The 21,750-nt window shown below is 36.7% G+C and overlaps 2 protein-coding genes across 3 annotated transcripts in view; one reads left to right on the top strand and one right to left on the bottom strand.

Moving 5' to 3' along the window:
* The window catches only part of LOC124156094 (probable phosphorylase b kinase regulatory subunit beta), a 61,531-nt gene that overhangs the window by 33,048 nt on the left and 6,733 nt on the right, over nt 1-21,750 (bottom strand). For both annotated transcript variants that reach the window (XM_046530415.1, XM_046530416.1), the window contains exons 5-10: nt 15,185-15,392; nt 12,182-12,378; nt 11,627-11,786; nt 10,344-10,541; nt 7,683-7,821; nt 2,187-2,533 (exon numbers count right to left, since the gene is read on the bottom strand). In XM_046530415.1, coding sequence (XP_046386371.1) covers nt 2,187-2,533; nt 7,683-7,821; nt 10,344-10,541; nt 11,627-11,786; nt 12,182-12,378; nt 15,185-15,392 — 1,249 coding nt within the window. The remainder of the gene's footprint in view (nt 1-2,186; nt 2,534-7,682; nt 7,822-10,343; nt 10,542-11,626; nt 11,787-12,181; nt 12,379-15,184; nt 15,393-21,750) is intronic.
* On the top strand, nt 18,262-20,069 carry LOC124156095 (tigger transposable element-derived protein 6-like). Its single transcript, XM_046530417.1, has 2 exons — nt 18,262-19,017; nt 19,127-20,069. Exon 2 carries the CDS (start codon nt 19,131-19,133, stop codon nt 20,052-20,054), a length of 924 nt encoding a protein of 307 aa, XP_046386373.1. The 5' UTR covers nt 18,262-19,017; nt 19,127-19,130; the 3' UTR covers nt 20,055-20,069.

Genomic DNA, 21,750 nt, shown 5'->3' with positions numbered 1-21,750 from the left:
CTTAACTAGGCATATGCTTTGGATGGGATGGAGACCTCCCTCCCCCAAGGCATCAGGGGTTCCAGAATAATTTTTAAAAAATGCCATGCCTATGATGGGATCTATCCCACCATCCCCCACAGTTACGCCATTGGTAGCAACCTGTGAAAACAGTCACACCTATGGTCGTTGCCATGTGTTTGAGAAATAGGTAATACAGTTTTTATATAGTATTTCAGGGATAGATAAACTCATCAAATATTTGTGTGAAATATCCAGAATTTAAAAATATGTATCTGAACTGTAAAGAAAAGGGCACAAAAATTATTTTCTACTTAATCGAGGCTTTTCCTTGGTTTTCAAAATCCAATGGCAACTCCATAGTCAAGACAAATATGAAAAAAATATTTAATGCACCACCACCAAATATTTGTAATTGCATGATAAAACTACGTACTATTGAGTAGTGGTGAGATGACATAATTGACAAACAGAAAAATGCATGAACACACATAAAATTACTTGGACAGATTTCTCTAAGTTAGATATGCATGTGATACAGCTAGAATATTCAATACTATTGTGAAAAGGTGTAAAACAATTAGGATTTCCTATTACACAAAAAAAATCCTTATCAGTGGGACTCTTTCATAAAGCCATTCGCTATACGCTTGATTAAAGATGAAGTAGATAGACATAATCTGATGTGGAATGTCTTGAACTTATTTTAAAACAGGGCTTCATTGAAAGGAAGTTAGTTTTAAGTGGGCTTCGATATACATATCAGGACAAATGTAGTGAAACTTAAAAATAAACCTTTGTCAGCTATATATGCAATAATAAAGCAAGCTTAACTTATGGGTATATCTGGGATATTCTACTTATTCAAAAACATAAAAACAGGTTTAGATTGATGTTACCACTGATAGTGCCCAGGTCTGATAGAGCACATGAGCAGGGGAGTCAGCAAACTTTAATAACCCAATTCTTTGTATCAAAAGGGACGGCAGGGAATTGAAGATTTACATATTTAAATTTTCCTCTACTATTTAATTACTATTCTAAACTTTAACATCTAGAAATATTTAAATTTATCCAAAAGCATTGGTTTTTAATTTTCTTCCCATGTAATATCCCTTCAAAAAAATGAAAGATAAAACTTCCAAAAATATGCACCCTTAACATTCTTTGATAAAACTAAAGATTCTTTAATTCCGCTACGAAGAGAAAACATCCATCGACACATTATGATTGTATAGGAAGCAAATGAGGATGGATTAAGACCAGTTTAAAGTAAATACATATTTTGAAAAAAAAAAGTATTTCTTCAAAGTTTTTCACACATACTCGCATATTATCCACACCTAATTGTTTTACTCTTCTTCCTGAAAAAATTGGGATTGATCCATATGCAAATAGAATTCCTATATTGACAGCAGTATTATCTAGTATTAGTATTATCTAATGAGTGTCAGTTACAGGGATACATTTTTTAAAGAATTTAAAAATATTCCTCATTACTTTAATGAAGCCAATAAGTACCATCTACTGTCAAGAGCAAGCATTCTTCAACTATATCCAATTTCACATTTACCGTATTCCTCCGAATATAGTCCCCCTCCGAATATATTCCCCCCCCTAATTTTGAGGCTTGAGTTTCGGGAAAAAATTAAAAAAAAATGGGTTTGAATATAGTCCCTCCCTTATCTTTTACCACCGGCATTTTTGGAAAAAAAGGGGGACTATATTCAGACATATACGGTATCTCTCAAATATCTGAATTATGTCAAGAACTTCTTTGGTACTGATTAGAATTAACTCACATTCTAAAAACCAAAACAAGCTGAAAGAATATAGTCAATGAAATTTGATAATACACTCTGTTTACCATGGAAGACTTGAAAATCAAGTTTCAAGGGTAAGTGAACAGCTTGAAAAAATTTCAATTCTTTCTGTATCACTAAAACATAACTATGTACTAACTATGTAAATGTAACCAAATATATGAGCAGTAGGATATTAAAAAATACCCTGACATAGCCCATAGTCAAAAACATACTACGTACATACTTAGCAACCAAGCAGCCAGATTTGTAGTGAATACCTCCTGATTGATATCACAATGATTTTCTTCAAAAGGTAAATAATCTGAATAATATGCAAAGATAATACTCCACCATTTAATACAAGCAAGTTGCAGAACTTACCTGAAATGCAGAATATCGCCCTCCTTTGCGAGGACGATTGAATGATGGCAAATGTCTTCTTACTGGGTCCAATTCATTAACATGAAGAAGCTTATCAGTTAGAAGTTGAGCAATGACATACATGGCTTGACTCCACAAGAATAGAACACTGCAGCTTTCTTCTTCCTCATCCTCTTCATCATCTGTTTTCTGATTTTCAATATACACCTCAATTCTTTGAGATGATCCTCCCATATTATCATACCATCCTCTCCCAAAGCAAGGAACTTTCCTTTGGCTGCCTGGTTCCTTTTTCTCAGCCTCAACAGAATCCAATGGTAGGGTGTAGCACATGGGGACACATGGATCTAACACGGAAAATGGAATGATATTTTCAGGACATTTCTCGATTGCATAAAGAAACATGAACCTGATTACAATGTATAGTGTTCCCTTTTCTTTCAACATATCAAATAAATACACAAATATTAAACACAATAGTCTTGGATTGGTCCTCATGTCGAAAATTGAGAACGACGACATGTACCTAGTTTCAAAAATTTAAAATATACACACTTTGCGAACACAATTGATAAAAATTCTGGCAAATCATCAAGAGTAATGACTCTTACAACCAAACATAGCTATTTTCATCACAATACTTCTCTTTTCTTCATTTTCTTGTCGTCTTCTAGAATTGCCGTTCGTTATTGTTCAACTCCCATTGCTTTCCTTCCATCATCACAGAGAGATTGTTACGAATGTAAATACAGCAGAAGTCTTTTGCAATAAGTATGACCTATAGCAAGGTTAGCACTATAGCAAGTGATTTCTTTGTGCCAATTGGCCATGTAGAAAATTACAAGGTAATTATCCACCTGTAATGAGTGCTTGTGTTTGTGTGAGCCCTATAAGAAGTCTAGTTTGCCACAAATGTGATCTATGATGTAAAATTCTCAGGATAACCCAACATTAAACTTTAACCACAAGATGGTTGTAAGGCTTTTTCAAACGAATTTCACCATAGGCAGGGATGATCGTGGCAGATAAATGAAACCTAATTATCTCCTCTATAACTTACTTATATCAATAGGCATATGGGGGCACTGCATTTACTTGGCTTATTTTGATGACCAAAAAACAAAGGGTAGCTTAAAAAAAGATGGAAAAATTTACCCCTTCAGTTCACAAGAGGTAAAAAATAAAGAGTACCTAAGGAGTCAGTATAAGGCCCTTTACTCTTCCTAATACTTCCAGTTCCAAAATTCATTTAGCTGACTGGTATGGACCCTACTTGGAGGATTTGGGGGAGGGAGAATTTTGAGAAGGGAGAGGAATGGAGAGAGGGAGGTGAGGGAGGAGATTAGAAGGACATATTGAGCCCAGGGGGGCTATGCTCGAAATTTTAGTCGTGCACGACTTCATTGTCGTGTGCGAGTCACGTGGTACGGAGCCGAGCGCTCTGGCCATTTGGTATGCTCGAAATTTTAGTCGTGCACGACTTCATTGTCGTGTGCGAGTCACGTGGTACGGAGCCGAGCGCTCGGGCCATTTGGTATGCTCGAGCTCCTTGGAGACGTATGCGACTGTCTCGTGCACGACTCCAGCCGAGCGGGGACAGTCGAGCGGTCGAAACCCCTCGAGTTACCCTTCGTGTTTGAACAGAGTGGTTCGTACTTCGAATATTGCATAGGTAAAATTCTATATATCGCATCATTTTGATTTTAGATGATTGAAAGGTCGTCAAACTGCACTATTATTGACTTATTTTTAATTTTTAAGGTTTAAATATGAAATTAATGTTTTTTTCTTCTTGTAATTGAATAATTATTAAAGGCACAGCGGTGAAATAAAAACTACGTAAAAAAACTAATGAATGTCCACAAACTTTAGCGAATGGTCACAGGTAGTACCAATGAATTTCCAAGGCATAAATTCAATGAAAATCATTACTAGGTCATAAACCAATCCTTTTTATTCAGAAGGTTAAACAACTTTGAATATTATTCAGCAAATATATATTTCTATCCTCAAAATTTCCATTAGAGCATAATTTTAAAATTTTGTGTAATATAAAACATGACATTATTATATTATGATAAGTATTGATAAGTACACAAGTTTTCTGCGCTACATCTGGATGTTATCAATCATTCATTTTTTTAGTTTTTTGGCGATTGTTTTTTGCTGAATGATTTTACGTGATTTTTAAGTATCCTTTGGTTTTTTGGGGAGGTTAACGGAATTTTCAACATTCTCTTCATTGTCTAGCATTATTATTTTCAAAGCTAGGGCTTCTCTCAGGCCTGCACATTCCTTTTTGTCTGTTCGTCTTACTCCTTTCTCTTGGAGGCACGCTCTTCCTGGATATTTTTCTTCTCTCTTTTCCGTTAAACTTTCTGCATTTTCTCTTTTTGCAGTATTTTAAAATTTTTTGATGTTATACATATATGGGTTTATTTTTTGATTTCTTTGCTTTTCTTTTTCGGCCAGTCGTAGCAATGCGCGGAAAACTAAGGTGTTTGCTCCAAATTGTCTCATACTCTTTATTCATGCAAGTCGCCTGATTCGATTGAGATTTTAAAGGGGTTATTTTTTCTTCCAAAGAGGACATTTCATTATCGGTGTAACCTTTTCTTTCTTTTGAGGGATTTGGAATCGCCGAATGTAAGGAATCTTGCTATTTTATAGAAAAATCTCGATAATCACCTGTGTCGAAGTTTCCTCTATTCTGAAAGTCTCAGGAACTCCTGTCTCATATGAAAGAGGTGCGTCAAACATCTCGCAGTTATTCTAAAGATGCTCAGTATTTTCAATCGGTATATAATTACGGTGCTCACGAATTTCGTTTTCAAGCAATGCTGAATTTACTTCACCATACTAACCAAACACTTTACGGTACTTAAAAATAGGTTTATTAATTATAAGACCACTCAGTACGTAACGTGTATTCCAACGGAAGAAAGGGGAAAATAAAAGGAATGATTGCAATTAACAAGGAAATATTTAATGATTTATTCATCATAAAACTACATACATTTAATTTCAACACTGGTAGACCTTCATTCCTTCAGCGGCATATCACAAATTTACACCGATCCAGTATATTTAGTCCGAGTCATATCATAGCTAAGTTGTTTGAAGTATCATGCAAATGGTAACAAAATGCAAACATTAACACTTCCATGAACATCGCACAAGAAATTGATATTAGAACCCGTAATGTATGTCACACGAGTTCACAATCACAACACTAGCGATGATTCCTTCTATGACATCCACGTAATCTATGCTTTTGTCAACGAATGTATTTTAAATGGCCAAAAATGTGATTTTAAGCGACAAAAAGGTTTCCTAATTAAATAATTACCCTTTTGGAAGTCGTGGACTTACGGCGAACAATGAGGCAAATGATGTAAACAAGCCGTGGCTGAAGATGAACGTAAGTTGTTACAATACAAATAAAAATAATTTTGTCACTACTAATCACGAAAGTATAATCATTACAGGCGTAGGTAAACAAGTACGTAGCACACAAAATCCTTTTCAAGACAGTTATGCTCTAAAACCGATATATTGAGCACCAAAAGTTAGCGATATTCTTCCATCGACGACTGTTGAACCCTTGAATATAATCGCTTATTTACTTATGCCATAAAAAATCCGATAGAAAAACAGAAAAATCTCCAAACACGAACCATATCGCACCAACTGGATGTAAAAAATTGAGTCCGCAGTGTAATTAAACATCGTAAATATCTTACACAACTTTGATCAACTCTTTTTAACTTCTTCCCGGGCTGCCGAGTATTCTATGGCGTTTTCGGAGTCTCATTTGTCACACAAATTTGCGGTTGCTATTTGAAATAGCTGTTGTTTACTTCTCGAGCGCTCGTTTCTGCGACGTTGCCACATATCCTTCGTGTCACTCGAGCGACCTATGTCGCGCACGGCCGACTTCGTCTCAAGCATACCGATCTCCGCTCGACTCGGGATACCACTCGACATCACCACTCGCTTCGTTGCCGAGCGCTCGGATAAGTCGAGCGGTTTCGAGCATAGCCCCCCAGGGGTGCTGCATACTTTTAGGAGCCAAATGCACTCAAGCTCAAGAGTGTGAACATTGAGGATAGAGTTGAGGGAAGGGAGGGTCCTATAACTTTCTGCAATAGGCTTTTGTAGTGCTGGATTACAGTTGATTTACAATTCTCTATGGTTACCGAGTGCGTCAAAGTTGTTTTCAAGATGACGTTTCGTGGCCTATGGTGACCACATCTTCAGAGCAGGTCTGAGTGTTGTCAGATCGATATGACCCTCTATACGTGTATGTTCTATGTACCATCCTGAGGGTGGCCTACTGGTGGTGCAACCAATCAGCATTGAGGACCCCAATTTTGGTCTACTTTTGCATATGAGTCTTTTCCAAGTGGTATTTAGTCAATGCCCATCATCTCTATTGATTTTTCCAGCTACTTTTTCCAATTTCAATTGCAACACTTACACATTAGTAATAACTTAGACCATTTCAATAGAGATGATGGGCAGAGACTAAATACCACTTGGAAAAGACTCATATTCAAAAGCAGGCCAAAATCAGGATCCTCGACGTTGATAGGTCACGCCACTGGTAGGCCACCCTGAGGATGGTATGTACGAGGGCTGTTCGGAAAGTAACCTCTGTTTGGTCTTTACATGAAAAGTGGAGGGGGTAGTGCCGCCACTGTTGCGTCAGCACACACTGCAGGTCAGTCAGCATATAGTTGTGGTAGAGTGAAGGTCGTCTGAGCACTAGTTGTTTTTTGGTAGCTTGTCAAAATGCGTGCTGCAATAGAAAATCCTGCCAAGTGTGAAATACCATTTGCTTTCATTCGACTGTTCACAGCTAAACAATTTTCGGCAGCAGCAATTTATAGGGAGCTTATTGCTACATGGCCCAAAGATTATAAGTGAAGGAGTTGTTCTGGAATACATAGACTTATGCATATAAAGATATGGCTTGGCACTCAGCGATTTGAGGATAATGAAGAGCTCAAAGATGTGGTAACTGGATGGCTAAAGACACAGGCTGGGCATTTTTTTGCAGAAGGAATTTCAAAGTTAGTTTATAGGTATGATAAGTGTCTAAATGTTCAAGGAAATTATGTTGAAAAGTAAAGGAAAGTCATAGTTTGAAGATGTATGCAATCAAGTTTTATTTATAAAAAACAGAGATTGCTCTCAGAACTGCCCTTGTATACTGAGGGCATTTCAGGCGGAATTTGTTGTAGTTCAGGAGGTGGTAGGGGACACAATTGTAGGCCCATCAAGTGCTTTTCCTCCTCTTCTCACTTGAGAAAGATGGGCAGCGTCCCATCGAAAATTCGTAAGAAACAACCTTTCCCCATAAGTTCCCCACTTTTATTTTTCGCTTTTCTATCCATCTCTAAGTTTTTGTGTGCCCACCCTAGGGCAAGAAGTAGTTTATTTATATTATATAAATTTTCATGGGAGGAGAAATTTAAAAAAACATAACCATACCTCCATAGCTGTCTTTTTTCAGTCTTGCATTAAGAAGACTCTGGTATTCTTCCACTTGTTTGGGCACTGATTTAAAAACTCCATCGATGATCATAAAAATGTAAAATAATGGCCATTCACACTCGATGTTTTCAAATTCCTTGAAAATAAATGAACATTAAGAAGTAAATAAAGTACTAAAAATGATTCATTATTAAATAATAACAAGGTTGTAAAAATACTAGTCTATAACCAGTGGTTCCCACCTTTTGTTCATTAAAATCCTAGGAAACAATGAAAAAAGGAAATTGAAAAATCATAATAAACTTTATGGCTGGAAGGAAATTTCTTAGCTTTTCTACAAAAACAAACACTTTATTGCCGACTAGTTTCGGTTACACTGTACCATTTTCAAGACTAGTGATACACATCAGAATTTGCCGGTATATATACTCTGTGGCAAATTCTGTATGTGTATCACTATACCGGCAAATTCTGATGTGTATCACTAGTCTTGAAAATGGTACAGTGTAACCGAAACTAGTCGGCAATAAAATGTGTTTTTTGTAGAAAAGCTAAGAAATTTCCTTCCAACCATAAAATATGGAATTCTACAAAGTAAAGGCCTCAACAATTCAGTGCATAATAAACTTTAGCAAAAATGCCATATCTTCATACAACATATATTAAAATCTGATACTGGATGATAATTTATCAGTACTTCATTATCATACAGTAGTTTTCAATTCAATTTTAAGTTCCACAGTTATTTTGTCAGTCCGTAAATGATTTTGATAAGGCATATTACAAAATTTATGTTTGTTGCCTAAATGGGATTGTGTGATTAACTTTATCAAACGTTTTCTGAAAGTCAGCATTAATTAAATCAACTTAAGGTGAAAATGCAATGCATCACATCAATCTTCTAATTATAAAATTCTCGTGTCACGGTTTTTTGTAGACGAACTCCTCCGAAACGGCTGGACTGATTTCTATAAATTGGTGTGCATGTTCAGTAGGACTGAGAATATGTTGTAAACTATTTTTCATTCTTCTCCAGGGCCCATGAGGCCCTGGAATGGGCCATGAGTCATTTCCATAAGAAATACATGTAAAGTTTGTTTTTATTGACTGCAGACCTTTATTCTTTCGCATATTTAAATTAGTGATAATGGTCACATTAAGTTGAGACTATACTATTGGATTGAAAAAGAAATGCACGAATTTCGTTTTCCATGTGATTTACGGTGAATTTAGAAAATAATATTCAAATAAGCTGAAATTTTAGCGTTTTTGGCTTACTGGCCCCTTGATGACCGTCAGTATTGTTTATGTCATTTCAAATCTCTATCACCTTAAATTATGAATGGCATGTTCCAAGGAGATGTATTACTACCACGAATCCCTATTATTCCAACAGATGTGCTATTTGAATACAAACGGGTTCAATTTCCAATTAGATTGGCATTTGCAATGACAAGTCTCAAGGCCAAATGATGTCTTTTTGTGGCTTTGAGGCACACTGTGTTCTTTATTCAGAAAATTGTACGTGGCATGTTCACGCATGGGTAAACAATCCAGCTTGTTTGTTTTGGCTAAAGATAGATTTATTAAAAATATCGTACACTTCATTGAACTAAGAGGCTGATAATGTTTTTTTTAATAGTCATAATTTGTGATAGAGATGTCATTTGAAATTTATTGATTACTAGCAGGCCACCCGGTGTTTCTTGGGTATCCCAAATCACGTAGTGCTACTTTTGGTTTAGTCCAACGCGTACTTTGCGTCCTTGTTTTATTACCATTACCATTAGTTACGTCACGGCATGCAATTACAGCGGTCGTTTATCCTGCTGGGTAGACAAAACCCTTGACACGGTCTGGTAAAATATAACTAAAAGGATTCTACTCTTACCTACTAATACTCATGATGCAAAAAATTTTTCTGGGGTATGCGTTATTTCATCCCGTACGCGATATACAGAAATAATTGTTTGCACTTATATATGTATACCATCATGAGACCTGCTTTGTTCTTTTACCTAAAAATCCTGCCATGTGACCATGAATTCCCAGTGGGAGCATGATATGCAACTACAAACTAATTTTGGTTGACACACAGACACCCTCTTTTATATATGTAAATAAAAAATAATAAAAGTGTAATGGATTTAAAAAAAATAATTTTTACTATTTTGTATCCGTCAACATCATTCTCAGTATCTTCCTCTTTCAGTCATATACCACATACCCACATACTTACAATAAGTTAGTTATTTTTTATTTGACCACCAAAATATTTACTAGAACTAATTTGTATGGCAAAACAATGCTTGCCGGGTCAGCTAGTAGAATATAAAAATGTTGACCATATCGTATAGTAGCAAAGTTACAAGTAAGGTGAGATCACTTCAAGGGACTGGCTACGTACTCTGTATGTAAATCAATCAATATAGATTTTGAAAATTGCAGGTTCTTTTACACAGTATCCATACAAGACCTGATTCATACGTAGAATCAAGATCAGGAGAGCAGTTCTTAAAATTGTGTCACTTCATTATAAAAAAGTTCATTAATAGGAGGCTCTACTACATACATCATGTTTTCTTTGCTTTATACATCCTGCTATAGTCCAAATATTCAATTTTATAAGTAAATTATAAGATTGAAATAAATACAAACCTTAGTTTCCCCATCCCTATAATATCGGCGAGTTGGATCTTCTTTGGGAGACATAAAACCATCACGGCAAAACCTCTTGAAACCATGACTTCCACGAAGTTTCTGAATTATATTTTCCTTCGTGTTATTTCCAAGACACTCATCATGAGTTGAAAAGCATGGAAATGATACAGTTGGAATCAATGAGACATCCACATCCTGCCAATTAAAAAGGTATTAAAATCATTCAACTCAAATAATGGAATCAATACTTGACAAGGTCAGATTTTTGAGGTGGGACTTGAAACAGACTTATTTGCTATACTAAGATGTCTACTTGTGCTTTGCAATCACTTGTCAGAGACAAGTAATGATCGAAACTGGCAAAGCTTGAAACAAAGTAAGTAAAGTGAAAGTAAAATAGAGACTGACTATAGAAACAAAAAAGGAAGACATGTGTTATTTTTATTATTAAAAAATGTTTAATTATTAGAACACTAACTTTTCCAAACAAAATGGAAAATGCAAAAACACATGACAGTAAACTATAATGTTTCAGAACGTGGGTAACATTTTCTGGAACATAATTACATAAAGTTTCTTAATTCATTTAACATTTATCTTGTCTTATGAAAAACGGCAAGTACATATTTTGTGAGAATTCTTTTCGATTGAAAGAAACAAAAAAAACTGGTAAATTAACAAAAATAGAGTTTTGAGATCAAAATAGTTGGATAAAATACACAGAAAAAATAATAAAGTAATAATTATTATTATAAATAAAAACAATGATTTACTTATAAATAATTAGAAAACGAGAACAATGCACAAATAAAAAAATGCTGCATACCTGTGAGAGAAAAAAGGATAGTACTAATAATAACTAATAATTGAGATCAAATCATTGGATGAACATGCAAAAATAATATAAGTAGAACAAAATGCAACCTCAGTGCATAATTATTGTATTTTTCAACTGTTTCTGCTACATGCCTTTATGTTCAAGAACTTGTTGTGTGACTTATGGCTGCTAGGGATGCTAGAATGTCCCAAAATGGACAGGAAACTGTAGAAAGTTCAGAGCACACAGGAGGTGGGAAGTATGAAATTAACTATGACCGCACTTCATCAGTTAAATTTTAGCCTCCATTTTAGTTGGGTTAAAAAATTAACAGTGGTTAAGTTTTAAATTTTGGTTTACTGCACATCTCTAATTTTTCTAGATAATTCTCCATATGATTTAAAATCATGCATTCATATTTTGTTCCTTTCAAAAATAATCAAGAAAATAAATTAACCATTACCTTTGAACTGGACTCACGAGGAAGCATTGTTTCAAATATACTCCGGTTGCGGTTGTGAGCATCTATGTCAACATATACAACTGACCATGAAGCTCCCTTTTCGCCAAATAAGTTACATCCATTAATGGCTTCTAAAGCAGATTTTGCCATTCCAATTGAACTATAATCAGAAATAAAGACAGGAGAGGTAAGACATAATGAGCTGATGAAATCGGTGGTCTGCCTCTGATTAATGAACTTTGAATAATTACTTAGTGTAATCAGTAATTTCTTGACTGACAAAGCAAAAAATATGATACTGTAATGTGGTAAATAACCTATAAACTGATTATAAGTTTGAAAAAGCAACAAACATAATAACTTACAAATAAAAAATTAACGTTACTTGGAGGATGCTTCCACAAGAAATACTGGATTAAATCAAGAGTTATTTCATAGAAATTAGAAAACGAGATGTTTTAGGCTTGAAAATGAGACGTATAAATAACGACTGCTTAAATGAATGTTTATGGAACAAAAGAGCGAAGGATCATACCAAACTTATGAATTACCAACCTGGCATGAATTTCAGGAGAGCCATCATTGTATTTGCTGCCCCGTTCCCACATGCCATAATCAGGAGTCCTGTATGCTCTCTCCACATAGTAAACAAGATTTTGTACAAATGCCACTTCATCTTGAGTGTATACTATTTGAAGGCCAGAAGTAATCATTTGAACGAGGAAAATGAGATACAAAGAGACAACATCGATCTGAAACATTAGGAGTTGATCATATCAGTGCTAGCACTTTACTTACACACCATTCATGATCAATGGGGATTTTTAGACCCAAAATCAACATTCATTGACAGAATTTGGTAGATGGAAGGGAAATGTAATTTACAACGGAAAAAATATTCCCAATTCTCTCATAATTTTAAAATAAAAAAATGAGAAAATTAAAGGGCTAAAATGGAAAGTTACTACATTTAATGAGTTAGTGACATCATTAAAGAATGGCTCATCATATCATTCAAAGAAAATCACTGGTTGGAGGAAGGGATCTTCCTCATGAGTGTGACCAACCAATCGACCAAGTTAGGCCCATGGATAAGACCTTGGAGCAGCTGAGAAGAGGAGATACCTCCAGTGTGAGTTTGTCTTTTTATCAACTTATACATAAAATGGTTAAGATATTAGATTTTCTGTGCGAATAGTTTAAGAATAGGATGAAGATCTCTTAATTTTTTAAACTCTACCGCAAACGACAATTAAAATACATTACCATTACAATAATCATATATATCTTAGAATTTTTATAAAGTTTACTCAGGTTTAATAATACTCAGAAAAATAGAATATACATTCTTATGTTGCTTACGTCATTCGAGAGCCTACAAAATCAAAAGTTTGAAAGATGTGGCATCTCAATGTACTTGAACAGCTAATATATTGTTCAAGTCCTCATCAAACACGACATTTGGAAAAAATTTTAAAATAAAAAAGAAGCCCTCTGACATCTTTAGGACCAAAAAGAGAGATATCCAAGTTATATTCAGCAAAAGCAGTTCACAGTATGTTGCAACTGTAGCAAATAATACATGAACTACATGGCTGTGTATGATTGAGATGTGGATTGGAGGATGAAAAAGAAGGAAGCACATAAGCTGGAGAGAAAACATTTTATCTAATTGATCGAGTGATGGCATTGGAATGATGTAGAGGGTTGGGGTACAAATCAAGAGTTGAAAGGAACATGATAGCTATCAACTTTTCTGGCTCTTTCGATTAAATATTCATTTCTAGATTAGCAATGTGTTATGAAACATTCTTAATCCGCAGCACATTCATTCAAAAGTAGCTAAATACAACTTCTTTTGAATTTTTATGCATTCAGTATAAAAGAGGTAAAAAATTGCATTAGGTGTTGGATCTACGCTTATCATGAAGTGAAGAGGACTGAGATTCCATCAATGAATCACAACCCTGCCATGAAGGAAAAAAATGTGTGCCTATACTTCTTTACACTAAATCAGACAGGAGAACAACGAGGCACCTACTGTATTCATTGCTGATATGGCATAATACGATTCTCGGAAGCAGTGTTGTTTTCCAAAAATAAAATATCACCAAATAACCAAGAGTCAAATGGCTCCATGTTAAGAGTTGACAATATGGAAAGATATAACAATGATTTTCATCAAAGACAGCATGAGAATCTCAAGAGTACATATGTATATGAACTCATGAAGATTCACCAATAGGTGTGAATAATATTCAAAGATGAAGAGCCTTTCAAGAAGTGGCTTTTCCTTTTTTCTTAAGGAGAGTGACCAATAGTCCAACCAAAAAAAAATATTTGCAACTAAAATTCGGAAGAAGATAAGACAAATTTAAGGCCAGTTTATCATTTTTCACTAAATATATTGATTTACATTAAACTAAGCCTTATTTTTTTATTTCAAAGTTAGTTATTGTACTGAGGTGAAAATTTCATAGCTGGGAAATGAGCACTTGATATCAGGGTCAATCGACTCCAAGCATCCTGAATATTCTTTTGATACAATAAGTTTTGGACTAGTAATTAGTCAAGAAAACAGAATAAAATACGAGGGAGTAATGCATCATCTTAAAGAGGATCCTCTTAGAAACCAAATGTAATTTTCACAAAAATATCATGTTTTAACTCAATTCTGTAACACATAAGCCATCTAAGCATTCATTTCATATGGTTAAAAACAAAACACAATTAGTGAAATTTAGGTACTATTGAGTTTAATAAACATGACTATGCTGCGGATGATATATTTGCAATCTCTGGTGCTTTAGTGTTCAGGTTGTGAAACACACTCGTTTTCACTTTCACGGATAAATAAAAGAATGCTCTCTCTATTCTTTCATTCGTTTTCATTTGCCAACATATTTCCCTGTTTTATGTGTTTTTATCACCAAAGTCAACCATGATTTTCAAATTGAAAATATACTGTATTCACTTGCTAACCCTAGTATTAGAGTTGTGAATGAGGACTCGATCCAAAGCAATAATACCAGGGATTGAATGCTGACAAGAAATTCATTGTAGATTAAGATTTTTAAGGGATGCATAGCTGAATATGATACAAAACAAGTCTTATAAAGTGGAAAGATCAATAATTCCATTCAGATGCAAGATGATTGCCAAATCAATATAAATTTATTAGGTAAAGAAACACCAACCATATAATTTATAACTCTTATAATTCCCATTGGAAATAAAGGGGTTTATCAGCTAGTCAGAAATAATATAAAAGAAGGGCGAGAATGAAGTTAAACACATTCCTGTAGTAATAATAATAATACGTCTTTATTGGGCGAGATTGGGACTAGAAAGTCCCATCTTCCATCTAACCCCTCGTCAAACATTAAATATTTGCAGTTAAATACATAGTCAAGTTGCTCATGAAATTACGAGGTGATTTTTACTATCAATGCTGAAGTGAATCACCTAATTTGAAGTGAGTCACATTAAATTAGCTGACATTGCACTTAAAGCCTTCTATTAATTTTTCAACAGGAATGAAATTAATTAATTGGTCACCTGTAGGTGAGGGTACTCATCATCTGAATACACAACTTCACCACTGTAGAGATGAAACTTGCTATGAAGAGCATGTTTTGAGCACTGATTGGCTTTAAATGCCTCCACTCGGCCCGCTTGTTTTTCCCAGCACTCCAGTATTCCTCGCATGCATTTAACAGCAGATTGTCCAAGCTCATATGACTTCCCTCTGTCATCATCAATACGTCTAAAAAATTTGAGAAGGGAATCATTTCACATTGTACCTAAGGCCACAGAAAGATATTGTTATTAAATAAATAAAATTATCATTTAGAAACTAAAGTATCACCACTACACTGGCAAAGGAACCAGTATGCAATGCATAATAAGAATACCAGGTGTAATCAGACACTTAGCCAGAAATTTGCATCAAGGAGTGCTTTGGTGGTAGGCAGGTTGTTGCATGAATACAAGACTATAAATTAAAAAATGAGTGATAAATTTTATTTTGAAGGTGCTGTGGTTTACAGCCATTGAAGATTTTGGCTTAAACAGACATGGATATTATGGGTTGGTTGCCATATTTGTTCATTACGGAAGTTTGCCTGATTCTCTGCAAAAATTTTAAAATTTTGGAATGAATTACAGATACATTTGTTCAAAGTGATTTATTGGCAGACATTATGAGACATAACTGTATGGAAAAACAGAATCAGAGGAGAGGTCTTCCAGAGCTCGTGTCCTCCTCAGTAGATCTATCACAGGCAGCCGCTACAATCCAGCCGGCACAAAGAAAGAGACTTGTGCAAAAAATCCACAGAGAAAAAAATCATTTGCCTTGACCAGGATTTGAACTCCGGTCTACTGATTTCCAGTCCAGTGCTTTAGTCTGTTAAGCTTCTGAGCCATCATTCTCCTCCCTGGAAATTTGAGGACTACACCAGACAAGGTGGTACGGACTGCTGAGGATATGATACAACAAGTAGTCCAAATCATGCGCACTGCACCACAGCTGGAGAGCAAAGCCCGAAAAACTTTGAACACATAGAGGTGTTCGCTTGATTATCCTCCCAACGCTACTCTGTGGTTGCAAGCATGAAACCAACATAGGTACTCTATTCCAGGTCCACAAAATCTGACATTTACTTATTTTTTCCAAAGTAACTCCATGACTTAATTAGAGATAACAGAGTTCTGACATATCTATACAAATCATTACTAATCATATAAAAACATTTAATTCTCACATCCTGAGTTTCTTTCGCCACCCTGATAAATGTGCATGATTTTCAAATTAAGGCCTCATATTGTTACTTCTTCTCAAAATGTAGAGGCATCAAGAATCGAAATATAATTCGTATACATAAATGCCTAAATGGATTCTCTCAAATGAAGCACTGATAACAATTTCTGCTGAAATGCTGAAAATTAAGCCTTCATTTTGGGATTATTCTGGATATTTGTCAGCGTGGCTGTATTGCACCCATAAGAAAAGGCTAAGCTGCTTTCTAATAAGCACCATTCTCATTCTTTCCTTCCAGTTTACTTCAATGACTTATAACGTACTAGCTGGGAAGGGCCCAAAACAAATTTTGAAGAGAAGGGACATATCATGCTGTGTGTTTGGATTTTCCAAAATTATACTACTTATACTAAGATAAATCATTATATATCATACTATATGGAAAATATATACAGTGAAACCTCTATACAACGAACCCCTATACAACGAAATTTTAAGAAAACCCCTCTATTTCGAAGTTAATGGCCCGGTCCCGGTTCCTTCCAATGGTTAATGCACGCAAAAAAACCTCGCGTAACGAACCTCTCTAACTACGAAAACTCCGTACAACGAAGTCCACACTTGGGCCCAAAACAGGAAAAGTGCCCCTCTAGAACGAATTATTGAGAATAAACGCAGTATTTTACATTTTATAATTTTTCCTTAGATATTTACGTAATAAGCAGGAAGTAGAACTACAGCGGAGGGTGCCGTTGACGTGTCTGCTAAGGCAATGAAGATAGTATCGACGGCAAGATCGGAAAAGGCGCAAGCTCAAACGAGCCCTTGGATTCACATGCATATTTTCTAAACGCGTGAGAGTGTAACACGGCCCCGATAAGTCATACTATGTAGAACTGGCTCGCCACCATCTGCTTGTCTCGTATCAACTCACTCTGCGACCCCTGTTCCGAAAGTACGTATCAAATGTCTCTTCGGAGTTGTTGAGAGCGAAGTTGGGAGGGGAGTTGCCTTTTTCTACGTATCAAATGTCTCTTCGGAGTTGTTGCGAGCGAAGTTGGGAGGGGAGTTGCCTTTTTCTCCCCCTCCCCCCCAGGTAGCTGGAGGGTGAGAGCGGGTCGGATGACTAATGGACCGAGAGGGGCGGGGGCGTAACAGTGGCAGCCGGCCAGCTGTAACCCAGTACAGAAAGGTAACCTGAGAAGATTTCTACGTAATGTGATCTTGCTGATCTTGCTCGGTGAAGGCCATTGTCAACTAAGATAACTACTGATTACTCATCCACTCCTCTATCACCCTTCTCAGCTAACGGGGAGCGAAGCATTGGCTTTATTTGTACCTACTTTTTCTTATGGTGGGAACCGTCGGAGTTGACAATGTATGTTTACTATGGCGAAGTATTCAAAACTTCATTGGTTGGTGTTCAACCAATGAGCGCAAATTTTTGTCTACTCTGTCCCCATCCCAGAGGAAAATCTGGAGAATCCCCTCCACCATTTCCTTGATGGATGTAGTCCGTTAACCTGCAAGTGGTGCGTTTGCTCGAGATCGTACATATATTAGCTCGATTGCGTGAGGATACCATCTTCATTGTGTTTATGGAACGCCCATAATTCGACGGGGATCTGGTCCAACTGGAAGAATTTCGAAGCTGATTTGGATTCCACGCCGATCGCCAAGAAATTTAATACTTGTGACACGGATTGGGCGAATACGTTGCGGAAGACAGGTAAGACTGAAAGCATTTTATTTGATGATTCTCTACCAATTTTTCTATTACGTCATGAAATTATTTTGCACTTTAAAATCACTGATGTTTTGAAGTATTGCATCTCGTAAAGTAATTCATCTGTTGCAATTGTACAATAATTAAAGGCAATTTATTTCACAATTTTGAATAAAATTATCAGTGATCCTTCAAGATATAGCATTTTAACTACGTTTTTGATAACAAAATATTGGTACTCTAAAACTGCAGCTCCACTTTCACGGCTAATTATTACGTTCTAGCGCTTTATCCTATTCCCTTCCGTAAATTCCCATCACCTTTGGCAATAAACCTCTCCGTACCTTTACCCTACCCTTTCTCCTAGTGACATGGTATGACGAATGGCCTGAGGTGCCTTGCCTATCACATCATACCTTTCCTCTTCCCGTCCCCCCTTCCAACCCGCCACGTCCCTCCAGCGCACCCGTTCCCCACTTGACCAGTCACTAACTCCGACCAACCAAATTTTCATGCATGGTACATACCTGATGGCATCGCTCAGCAATGTCAAGTAACGTAAAAGAATTTATCTTTTACGTTACTTGACATCTTTTACGTTTTGCTCAAAACCAAATATTTTTTATCTATCGAGGAATCACTGATGATATAAAAAATTTGGCTAGTCTTCAACTTATTTTATCTTCATCGCAATGGATTCAGTAGTAACAAAGATGCGACTCTTCAGACTCGAATATCTTTCCTGTGTGCGAGGACAATTGAAGTCTGGAACTCATTCCCTGTTCGCTTTACTGATTATTAGGAGCTGAGAAAATATAGGAATAGTCTGTCCTAGTCTGCTTTAGTCATTACCTGTGGAAACGGCTGCACGAGTTGATTGTGACAACAGGACTTGCTTCTACGGTACGAACTGGAAAATATTTTGAGATTATTCTTTCTTAATTTTTCTATAAATTGAGTATTTTTCGGTTATTTTTATTCCTTCCTTATTATTATAATTATTCCTTTACAGTAAAATGGCCAATACCACCAAAAAACGCCGACAACTCTCCATTGAAACGAAGTTGCAAATTTTGGAATCGGTCGACACTGGAGAGAAAAAAACGGCAATTGCGGAGAGATTTAACATTCCGGCATCCACACTTTCCACAATTATTGCCAACAGGCACAAGATGCGAAATGGTATTGAGAAATTTGGTCCGGAAAGGAAGAGGTCTCGGTCATACAAAAATGATGAATTAGACAGGAAAGTATTTGAGTGGTTTACGGAAGTGAGAAGTGCCAATATCCCGTTATCTGGGTCCATCCTACAGGACCGGGCGAAAACAATAGCCCTAAAATTAGGGATAGATGATTTCCACGCCTCTAATGGATGGCTCTCAAGATTTAAGCGTCGGTGGAATTTGACGACTCTCAGGGTATGTGGGGAGGAAGCAGCAGTCGACGTGGCCGTGGTGGAGGAGTGGAAGGAACATTTGCCTTCCTTGGTGGCTGGGTATGATCCCAAAGACATTTTTAACGCCGATGAGTCTGGCTTCTTCTATAATCTCCTTCCGGACTCCACGTTAGCTACCAAGGGAGAAATTTGCCATGGGGGCAAACGAAGTAAAGAAAGATTGACCGTTCTTTTCTGCACTAACAGTGACGGGTCAGAAAAGTTGAAGCCTTTCGTGATTGGTAAATTTGCTAGTCTGAGGTGCTTCAAGCATGTTAAAAAATTGCCATGCCGTTATGGGAATAACAAAAGTGCGTGGATGACGGCAATTTTATTTAGAGAGTGGCTCGCATCACTTGACGCAGTCATGGGGGGTAAAAATAGAAAAATTCTTCTTTTCCTTGACGGCTGCACCGCTCACAAAACATCAGATATGAAACTGAGAAACGTGAAAGTCGTACATTTTCCCCCTAATTGCACGAGCAAAGTGCAACCACTCGATTAGGGGATTATTTCCCTCGTGAAGAGGGCATATAGAAGGCAGCTGGTTGAATATCTTCTACCTAGAATAGGAAACACGGAAGACATCAAGTCACTGAATTGGAACATCCTGCAAGCCATTCAGCGTCTCTGTGTTGCATGGGATGGAGTAGAGAAGAGCGCAATCACGAATTGCTTCAGGAGGGCAGGCTTTCCCGGAGAGATGGACGTCCAAGACGACCCACAGCCGGAGGAGAGGGAGGAATGGGGCGAAGTCGCACAATTGTTAAACATTGAAGGGGTATCTTTCGAAGACTTTGCAAACATTGATGATGATCTCGCTGTTTTTGGCAAGAATGAGGATCCTGAAATAATCACAGAGACGCAGGATGTGAGCGATGAAGAGAGAGAAGAGTCCAGCAATTGCGTAGTGCGCCCCAGTTGGAAGGAAGTGGTGGACGCAGTAGATGTTTTGGAGAGAGTTTTTATTACTTCAGAAGATGGAATAGAAAATTTGACAATTCTGCGGCAGGTTGAGCAAGCAGCCAGTAAAGAAATGAGAAAAAGGATGAGGCAGACAACTTTGCAAAACTATTTTAAATAGAATAATTTTGGATTAAAAAACTTAAAAACAGATACCGTCTCTTATTTATTAAAAAATTATTTAAACCCATTTTTTTCGAAATTTGTTTAAACTTCCTAAAATGTACTCATTTGAAAAGAATATGGAATGTTTCGGCTGAGGTAAGTCTCAAGAGAGCTGTCTGTATATACAGCGAGGACAGTAGACGATGTTGTATTTATATTTGTGAGGAGGTAAGTGAAGGAGAGATAAATCGAAAGGCAGATTACTAATACATGAATTTTGTCCTCCTTCTGGGTGTGTGTCAAATAAGTTGGGTTACTTGAAGAGCGGCAGACCACAGGGTCACGCACTGTCGGAGACGCATGAGATTTTGGTTAGGGGAAGGGGAATCACTGAGGAGAGGGATGGCTCCCCGAAGAAACGTGGAAGGGGAGGGGAGATAACAGCAGCATTGTAGAGAAACAGTCGCCTAAGTGCGTAGTTCTTCTTCCTTTCAGAGGGGAAATGTTATTGAATAATAGACATTTTGGTATGAAATGTTTGGGAGTGGTTAGTTGTAAATCCACTCCTTTCCTCCTCATTTCAGTGCGTGCGTGGGGTTAGACTTCTTGCTGTGTCCAACTGGAAACATCTCCATTCCAAATTGTTAGCATGAAATATTACCAGTGCAACTAGAGTTTTCAGATTATCGATCTTCGCCTGGTTTGGGCAGAAGTCCTTCAAGTGTCATAAAAGACGCGAAAAGGAGTGGGATCAGGTTCTTTCACGTGTTTTTATTCTCTGCTAACGTAACGTAACTGATTGCTAACGTAAGTCGTATTGAATTGGTTAGATAGTGCTTTAGTGACTAATTATCCCAGTTTAATAGTTATGGCCTGCAAATGGCACATACGAGAGATGCGTTCGGTAAAGGACTGAAAAACCACAAACCTCGCTTAAAATTGACTAAAAATATCTAAGTATGAAGAGGTGAACTGGATGAATTCCCAGCGATTCCAACTGTCCTTATACTCGGGGAATACTTTGTTGTTGTTTTTTGTCTATCAGTGGGTAAAGTAATTGCGTAAGCTTGGTTTCGCTGAGCGTATGACTGATGACGGTTCCGGGATTTCCTTCCTTACCTTCCCATTCTATC

The sequence above is a fragment of the Ischnura elegans genome, chromosome 3, assembly GCF_921293095.1.
Source record: "Ischnura elegans chromosome 3, ioIscEleg1.1, whole genome shotgun sequence".
Taxonomy (NCBI): domain Eukaryota; kingdom Metazoa; phylum Arthropoda; class Insecta; order Odonata; family Coenagrionidae; genus Ischnura; species Ischnura elegans.
The sequence above is the reverse complement of the archived record's forward strand: the minus strand, read 5'-3'. Positions and strand labels throughout refer to the sequence as shown.

Excerpts from the sequence above, each read along its gene's own strand:
- LOC124156095 (XM_046530417.1), top strand. The coding sequence starts at position 19,131 with ATGGCCAATACCACCAAAAAACGCCGACAACTCTCCATTGAAACGAAG.